Source organism: Octopus sinensis, linkage group LG2 (assembly GCF_006345805.1).
Source record: "Octopus sinensis linkage group LG2, ASM634580v1, whole genome shotgun sequence".
NCBI lineage: Eukaryota > Metazoa > Mollusca > Cephalopoda > Octopoda > Octopodidae > Octopus > Octopus sinensis.
The window spans coordinates 8,726,303-8,736,302 of record NC_042998.1 but is presented as its reverse complement, the minus strand read 5'-3'; the positions used below and the strand labels follow the sequence as shown (position 1 = coordinate 8,736,302).

The 10,000-nt window shown below is 38.3% G+C and overlaps 1 protein-coding gene across 2 annotated transcripts in view; it reads right to left on the bottom strand.

The window, feature by feature from the left end:
* Nucleotides 1-10,000, bottom strand: part of LOC115229883 (cartilage oligomeric matrix protein) — a 142,886-nt gene that overhangs the window by 6,107 nt on the left and 126,779 nt on the right. For both annotated transcript variants that reach the window (XM_029800152.2, XM_029800158.2), the window contains exons 18-22: nt 6,556-6,651; nt 5,282-5,460; nt 4,515-4,563; nt 1,774-2,045; nt 170-267 (exon numbers count right to left, since the gene is read on the bottom strand). In XM_029800152.2, coding sequence (XP_029656012.1) covers nt 170-267; nt 1,774-2,045; nt 4,515-4,563; nt 5,282-5,460; nt 6,556-6,651 — 694 coding nt within the window. The remainder of the gene's footprint in view (nt 1-169; nt 268-1,773; nt 2,046-4,514; nt 4,564-5,281; nt 5,461-6,555; nt 6,652-10,000) is intronic.

The window sequence follows — 10,000 nt, the reverse complement described above, 5'->3', positions numbered from 1 at the left end:
TCTTCATCACTCACACACAGACACACACACACACACACACATACACACACACACACACACGCACGCACACACACGCACGCACACACACGCACGTATCTTACATGTAATACGTACATATATAAAACTGTGAAGGAGATAGAATGAATTATAAAAAATATAAGAGACATACCTTATTAAACCAATACTTGGTCGATGGAATAATTCCCATCGGTAAGCCCTCTTTTCTTTCCAACCTACATTACGTGGATCAGTCCATAGGAGTTTGACCTTTATTCAAATAAATCAAAGGATTTAAACGTCTCAAAATTGTAAATAATTGTTTCTTACTTAAACATTAAGTCTGAAGTTGTAAAGTGGAGAGTTACAAAGAATTTATTCAAGTTTGCACTACTTCCTATGTCAATAAGAACGAATACGATGAAGAATGGCTCCTCATAAAAATAGGAACTGGATTTAGGATTCTTTCCTTCTTGAGCTTACTGTTATTTGCAGTTCATGTGGTTAAAAACGAATAGCTCATATATATAAATATATATATATACAGATATAATCAAACAGACACCAAAGAGGCTGGTGTTGGTCTGCGTTGGCAAGACTTACATTGTGTAGTAAAATCGATAAAAAGAGTGCTGTGAATTTGCTGGGAGGAGTGGAAAATCCAACGTTTCGGACAGAGTCAAGGAAAAGTTGAAAGGAGAAAAATTACGATGGGATTTTGTTCCACTAGGGTTTGCAGGACATCCTAGTCGAGTTCTACAGCTCTTCCAGGACGACGGTCGTCTTCTAGGCTGTAGCTTCCGCCTCGGAATTACTGGAACCACCGTTGACACTGCTTTACGCTTATTGTCCGAGTCCCATGTACCACATTAATAATATTCGCACTTTTCTTTGTTTTGTTGCCTTTATTGAAATCAAAGCAAAATATGCCGAATGTGCTCCTTTGTCACTTCCATTATAGCTTTGAAAAAATAACTGTTAAAATCGAACTGCACTCTTCAAAACTTGCACTAAGGATAAATAAGTACAAGGTAAACTTACTGCCTGCTTTTATAGCAAGTTCATGCAGGTAATATTATATCGGGTCCCCCTCCGACTTTTAGCTCATGCAATTGAAAAAACCGCATTATTTATGGGATAACCCAATATACACCTTAGTCTGTCACAGTTATTATTTTAAGATTTATATAACCTCGGTCAATTCAATGAAGATATTACATTACTTGTCTCTACTAGAGTAATGCAAATAAAGTTCTTTGGAACAGAGAGAAAAGTTAGTCGAATAAGTTCAGAAGTTTGACATAATTTATTTAACTGAATGTATTATTTCTAAAGTAGTTTTATTTTCCATTTAAGAATTACTTAAATTTCAACACCTTACGTTGTAATTGTTTCACATTTTATCCAGACGTATATTATGCAATATTATAAAACCGTCGAGTCACGATTGAATATAGGCACAGAATGAAGAAAATAAAGGTTTGGAAGGCTTGGAAGAACTATCCTAACATAAGTTGGAATAAAATCAGTAGGCTATTCTTGTGGTTTCAAACTACAGGGAAAATATCTTTCCCTTTACCGCCTATTGTATTCAATAGATTTGACTCTCTATAAACACCAACAAATAAAATACCTATAATTAAAGTATCTTATATTTCAGGTCTTTATAAAAATGAAGTAGAACGAAGAATCTGATTAAGGCTTGGGGAAAGTTCGTACAATTACTACCTGATAAAGCTAACATTGTATTTAGTTTGAATGAAATCAATATCATACCTGATCATGTGTATCACCAGTGTGCCAGAGAGCATTTCGTAGATATTGGCCGGGTCCTGTGGACGAGTTGACAAGTTTGAGTTGGATACCCGGCTGAGCAACAGCTCGGAACGGTGTGGAGTGCCAGTAAGTTTGTGTGTTCTTTTTCCACATGACTACATAGAAATGGGCATTGTCTTGGTAGCCAAAAATGAATCCGGCATAATCATCATCTTCTTTGGTATTTATGTATAAAGTTCCACTAAAATCGACACCAGAAAAGGCAGTATAACCTAGAAATAAGAATTATTTATTTACAGTCAACAAGCTCAGATGTTTAAGGATGGAAAGTCAACAACAAGAATAACAAAAAGAGAACAGAATAGTACTAACGATGTTGTATAACATATATAATGTACATACAAACATAGAACGGTGCTAGCAGCAATAAAAATTAATGATAAACGTACAAATAAGCAATAAATATCGCAAAAGATAATCATTAGCGACGGAAGCAGTATCAATACTCAAAGCAATCTCTATATCCAACTTCGTGTGGGTGTATTGTAAGAATGTTGAATACTGCGGCATTTACCTCGAGAGGTCCTCTCATATAAGCTCATGGTGCATAAAAGCGTAGACACAGATCGTAACAGACGAGAATTGTCTGGCATGAACGCTGGGACTGTCAGATCACGTCATTTCAACGTACTGCTCCTCTTCAATTGCATGCGTCCAGCTTTGCATACCATCCAAATCTCGCTGCCAATGATTTATCAAAACGCTTTATCATAACGCCAACTCATTATCATAACCCTTTACTACAATTCCTTTACTATCATCACCACTGCTACCACCAAAAACAATAATAGCGATGTCACCTTTTACACATCGATTAAAACAAACAATTCTACAACTTGAGTTTGATTACCAATGCCGAAGCAATAAAGACTGCTACCACAGTTACAAACCAAAATACCAGTGCCACCAAATTTACTAGAATTATATTAATTATGCATTATCGAGGCTCCAGATCCTTCGACGTGAAGGTGCAGGACTTATTGGTTTAGAGTGTTGGTTCACGATCATAATGCTATGGTTTCGATTCCTGGACCAAGTGGAGCGCTGTGTCCTTGAGCAAGGTACTTTATTTCACGTTATTGCTCCAGTCTACTCAACAGGAAATGAGTACCAACCGATTGCTGGTATCACCTTCTCCCCCGCATCTACTACATCTTCAATTCCACTGGATGAACGGTGCGAGAGTGGAGGGGATTGTCTATGTTTGCTCGTGACTACACAGGCACCTAAAACAATGAGTGAAAGCATGGTACATGGCACCAAGTCACACTTGCAAGCGAGTGACTTTTGTGGTTTATTTTTTAGCTTTTGGAAACTATCATCTTCATTATTACCAGCACCACCAGCAACACCCGCACGACCAGCAGCAGCAGCAGCAGCAGCAGCAGCAGCCGTTCAAGAATTTGGACCTGGAGATCTCCATTTCCAGCGATTTCGAGGGCCACCTCCCAGTGGTGTCGGGCGTCAACGAAGAGCCCTCGACTACAACAAGACGACAAAAGTTTTTTTTCTAAGGTCTGGGGTCTCCCGCCCCTAAGCCCTAGACCATCACCTAATCACCCTTACCCGTCTTGTTGCTTAACAACAACAACAACGGCACCAGCACCACCACCAGTATCGCCACCACCAACACCACCACCACCACCACACCACCACCACCACCACCACCACCACCACCGTCATCATCATCACAACCACACTATCGAAGTAAAACTACACCCACCTGAATCATAACAATAGTCTCCTACCGCCTCCTTCTACAACAACAATAAACAATTGACTAACGAGAGAACCTCTACATAGCTTTTTGAAGAAACTTACCGTCATACCGGAGACCTGCTCTGAATGCTTGCTACAGAGTGAACTACGTTAAATGCTCCCAAGGGCCGTGTGCTAGTGTTAAACCGAGCGACAAATTAAGTCGAAAAGAGCCGGAACAGATACCGTAAAGCAGCTCGTCCAGTGATCTAAGTATTCCGCTAATCCACATCCCTAGACTAGTATTTCGTTTTATCGATCCTTAACAGATAAAGAGCCAAAATTGACTCCGTCAAGTTCTGGACTAAAAGCGAAGATAATCAGAGCACACATCGCAAGGCATTTGTTCTACGATCTAATGACACTGCCAATGCGACGCCTTGTACACTTTTAATTATTGGTCTGCTCAGTCATACTTGACCTGGAGGCTAAACAGCAACAATAACTACACCCGTTATTCTATCTTCGTAGTAACAATGACGATAGCAAGCATACTTCCACCATCTTGTAACTGTCTTCCTTGTCCTTGCAGACATTATTCTTTTTTGGAAGCACTCCGTCGGTTACGACGACGAGGGTTCCGGTTGATCCGAATCAACAGAACAGCCTGCTCGTGAAATTAACGTGTAAGTGGCTGAGCACTCCACAGACACGTGCACCCTTAAGTAAGAGTGAGAGAAAGTTGTGGTGAAAGAATACAGCAGGGATCACCACCATCCCCTGCCGGAGCCTCGTGGAGCTTTTTAGGTGTTTTCGCTCAATAAACACTCACAACGCCCGGTCTGGGAATCGAAACCGCGATTCTATGACCGCGAGTCCGCTGCCCTAACCACTGGGCCATTGCGCCTCCAGACATTATTTACAACAGCCCAGTTCGTACCATCACAAGATTATCGTTAAAGAAGGAAATGTAGAACTCTTACCAATAGCGATTCCTGGATCACTGTTTATTGTTTGGATGATTTCAGCACCCTGACGAAAAGATAAACCATACAATATAATACAAATAGATAAAAGTTGCGTACAATGATATTTTATCGAAGTGTGTTATTTTAAATTTATAAACGAGGCGAGGAATTACGGCAAAATGTGTCATTCAAGCATCACTCAAAGGCGTTAAACAACACATTCTACCAATGATACTTTCATAATAGATTAAATATTGTATAACATAAAGCATGATATGCAATGCAGTTTTACATATTATTTATAGCATGATATACAATAAATATCGTATGATATTGTATATATAAAATGACGCGTTGCACCGAGTCTTATAATTCGCGGAAAGAGACCCTGTGAGACCTTTGCCAAAAGGATGCTCTCCGCTCTCATAGAATTAACCAAAGCAAGTAAGATCGAGAGCCGTGAGAGGTAAAATATAAAATAAAATAAAATGATAATAATAATAATAATAATAATATAATAATAATAATAATAATAATAATAATAATAATAATAATAAGTTTTAAAACAAACATAATTTTCGTATGTTTTTTTTTAGACATTCACTAGTACAACACTAAGTATAAAGCCAAATATATGGCACCGTAGGCATAACACGAACGTGAACTTCCAACTTGTCTCTTGAGGTCTCTGGGTGAGACTTGGAGCCAGCTTGTACAAATGTAAAGCAAAACATAGAATAATAATAATAATAATGAAAAAATGAACATAAATTGATACTTGCTTCATTCATGATATACCAATTTGGATCAATTTGGGAAACTCCAACAGGATCTAGGACCACAGTTTGATAGTTTCGGAAGTCTGTTGAATATACCCGTCCGTCGTAAGGGCAGACATCAACAATATCAATACTCTTATCTCCATCTTTGTCATCCTCACAAAGATCTCCGACATTATTGCCTGGAATTATATTTACATACACACAATCAAGAAAACAGCGTAAAAATATTTGAAAATACACACACACACACACACACACACCACACACACATACATTTATTCGAAGATGGTTCATTTGAGCAAACGTATGAAAAGATACGACCGACAAATCTGGAATAAAGCCGTGGAGACTCATCAGTTTTTAACGAATAAATATACTCTATTACATGTTTTGAATGCAGTTACTGTTTTGCGTTTGTACACCCAAGTACATACATCTTTTGGGTCATACACTGCTTCTAAAGTGTTCGAATCTAATAGAAAAACTAGCTCTGAGTAGAGTACACACATCGTTAAAACAAAGCATTCTGTAAAGATTCAATGATCAGCTGCTGTATAGAACATTTTCATATAACAAAGTCAACGACTATTGAAGAGGTTGCAAGAAGCAACGAACATTTTAGAAAAAATAAATGAGTGGAAATCGAACCGGTAAGTGTGTTAATCAACCTCTGTATATATAAAGCTGAAGTTGTCTGTGTATGGCAGTTTGGTAGCCTTCAACTAACACTATCTCCTCCGAGACCCTGCGGCGCAAGTTGACAAAAATTGAGAGTATGATAGAAGAAGGCTTGCTCTTTCTTTCGTAGAAGAAAAAATTCAAATCGGACCATGTTAGCACCAAAAATTATTTACATCAAAAAGGTGCTTTTTTTCTATGAAAAAGATTTTTTTTACGATTTTTTGACTGCTGTATCGCCATTTTTCGGTGTATTTCAACCAGAAAAATGTTCACTTAAAGAGAATAACAAGCTACATAATGGACAGTTTTTACTTTTCAAAGATTCCAATTCTAAAGGGTCGAGACAAACCCGAGCAACGCCGGGCGATACTGCTAGTAAAGCATTAAAATAGAATAACTCTCCCCAGACACAATAAAATCTAATAAAGTGTTGTACATGAAATAGTCAAGTATTTGAAACAAGCATTTTTTTTCATTATCTATGAGGTGACAGAATAATCGAAGAGCATAGAAAAACATTAAACAGTAGAGATGACAGAAGGACAATTAAGAAATAGTTTTTGAAATAGTCGTGATACATAGAAATCATTTACCGTTAAGATCTTCCTGGTCTGGATTCACCCTCAATTCACAGTTATCGAAAGCATCTGGGATGCCATCATTGTCATCATCTTCGTCACAGGCATCGCCTAAATTTGAAATAAACAAACACAAAATAAGCCCTCGTTGATATATTTTATTCATTTATCTATGCGCCCTTTTCGAGCCTAGCCGGGCTCATGGGCCCGGTTTTTCGGTTTCTATGGCATATGTGTTCCCCACCCCCAGCTGGACGGGACGCCAGTCCATCGCAGAGTTACCCAAGAAACAAGAAGAAAGAGTGAAAGAAAGAGTACAACAGGGGTCGCCACCCCCCCAGCCGGAGCCTCGTGGAGGATTTAGGTGTTTTTTTCTCAATAAACACACACAATGCCCGGTCTGAGAATCGAAACCGCGATTCTCCGACCGCTGCCCTAACCACTGGGCCATTGCGCCTCCACTTCTCGCTGATATAACTTACATATATTAATTTATTGTCTTTTAAAAGTAAAACCATAATTTACGGCTTTTTAGATGATTAATTATCGAGAAGGTTTATTTATATTTTGGTTTTAAATTTACAATACAATTACAAAATTAGATTTTAATCATAAAAAAAGAGACTGGTGCGGTTTGACAAAATCAATAGAGCAGTGGATAGACTATTATGTAGCATTTAGTTACGTCACTTAACATTTTGAGTTCAAATCCTGTCAGCGTCGACTTTGCATCATATCTTTCCGAGGCCTATAAAATTTGAGTTAATAAGTACATTATTTATATTTGACGGATATTTGTCCTCATCTTGTTGTTGTTAACAACGTTTCGGCTGATATACCCTCCAGCCTTCTTCAGGTGTCTTGGAGAAATTTCGAACCTGTATGTTTCGATAATAACAACAACATCGAAAAGTACCTTACGAATGAGAACCCAGGTTCGAAATTTCCCCAAGACACCTGAAGAAGGCTGGAGGGTATATCAGCCGAAACGTTATGTTAACAACTAACAAGATGAGGACAAATATCCGTCAATTGTAAATAATGTACATAATTCCTCATTTCTTAAGTACCTGTTGAATACTGAGGTCGATCTAATCGGTTATCCTTATTTCCCATATTTGTGATATTGTGCCAATATTAACAATTATAATTATTTAGTTGCACTATTCTTTACGTTTTGAATTCAAGTCTCTGCGAGGTTAACTTTGCCTTTCATCCTTTCGAAGTTGATAAAATAAAGTACGAGTCATGTACTGAAGTCGATATAATCGACTTTTCCTTTGGCTTCTCAAGTTTAAGGGTTTGTGCCTATATCATACAATTATTTTAAGGTGGTGATCTTGCATAATAATTAGAACACCGGAAGAGGAAGAAATGCCTTGCTGCAATTCTCCCTGCATTTATTCCTGATCTTTACATTTTGAGTTCTGAGTTCAAATTCCACCGAGGTCGACTTTGTCTTTTATCCTTTCAGGGTCGATGAAATAGGTATCAGTCGAGTACTGGGGTCGACATAATCGACTAGAGCCTTTTATCCCAAATTTCAGGGCTTGTATCTATAGTATAAAAAATTATTATCATTACCCCCGCCTTCGCTAAGGCGGAGGTATTGTTTTCGGTCTTGTTTGTTTGTTTGTTTGTTTGTCCGTGGACAAGATACCTTAAGAACCGCTGAATGGATTCGGATGAAATTTTCAGAGATGTTTGGCCTGGTGACTGGCACAAACTGATTAGGTTTTGGTATCGATCGGGTACTGGACAAGGATTCTGGATTATTTTTCCTGTTTTTGTTTTTACTTAATTTTTGAGGGCGGTCGGGTTCACTTTTTAGTTTACTCGTTTGTGAGAGCAGTCAAGTTTATTTCAAATATTCTTATTATAAAAATCCTCTCTGGCTAATCGTTGAAAGGACGTTGGTGTTGCCTTGGTGGAGGTTTGCGCTCTCTGAGTGCTCTTGTTGTTGTTATTATTAAAGTAGCAAGCTATCAGAATCGTAAGCACGCTGGACAAAAATGCTTAGTAGCACTTCGCCCGTCTTTACGTTCTGAATTCAAATTCTGCCGAGGTCGACTTTGCCTTTCATCCTTTCGGGTCGATAAATTAAGTATCAGTTGAGTACTGGGAATGATATTATCGACTAGCCCCTCCACACAAAATTTCGGGTCTCGTATCTATAGTAGAAATGATTATTATTATTCCACACTCTATATAAAATAAAGATTTCTTCAAAGGAAACCTCTCAGTATGATGCAGTAATAAATCATGAAAACTTGGTTGTTCTAAAGTCTAAACACAGCCTTTATGTGTTCTGTTCGTTAAATCACAATAAATCATACAAATAATCGCTGTCTTCTTTCTTATTTTTTGCTATGAACAAACATTCAATTGATCATTTCGTATCTGGAAGTTATTTTACTTAATTTAACCTGTTACCACCAGCAAGAAAACCCCCAGTGTGCTGCATCTATTTTGCATTCTCTAAAATATTGATTGTTTGTTGATATTGCTGTTTAGCCTCAGGTTAATTATGATCCAGCAAACCTATGATCAAAGGCGTTGAGACCGTGATCATTCCGTGTATCCTGGACTATGTTATCCTTAAAAATACAAACATATCTGTTCATATTGTTTTAAAGTGATTTAAGGGGCCTACTTTCTTTAGTAGGCCGTGCTTACTAAATAGGGGCTAACATAGCTACAAGATCACTTTGGGGGATATGGGAATATAACAGTTATACCAATTCTTGAGGCGGCGAGCTGACAGAGACGTTACCAGGCCGGGCAAAATGCTCAGCGGTATTTCGTCTGCCGCTACGTTCTGAGTTCAAATTCCGCCGAGGTCGACTTTGTCTTTCATCCTTTCGGGGTCGATAAATTAAGGACCAGTTACGCACTGGGGTCGATATAATCGACTTAATCCGTTTGTCTGTACTTATTTGTCCACTGTGTTTAGCCCCTTGTGGGTAGTAAAGAAATAGGTATTTCGTCTGTCTTTACGTTCTAAGTTCAAATTCCGCCAATATCGACTATGCCTTTCATCCTTCCGGGGTCTATAAAGCAAGTACTAGTTGAGAACTGGGGTCGATGTAATCGACTTACCCCAACCCCTAAAATTGTTGGCCTTGTGTCAAAATTTGAAACAAAACGCGTCTTTCGATGAATGAACTCAGTCGAATCAACGGCCATCGAGCAGCTGGGAGTGAGAGACCCCTTGTCTTTATTTAGGCATCTTTCTGGGAGAGATATGTAGTGTGTAGTGTGATGTGTGTATACATGCATACGTACATGTGTATGTGTGTGTATGTATACATGTATACATACATGTGGATGTGTGTGTGTATGTGCACGTGCGCGCGCGCGCGTGTATGTGTGTTTAAAGTAGATTTAATTGTGCAGATAAATGGAAACAAATACTAAAATATATTTGGAAACCGAAACTAAACTGATTAAAAATCAATAA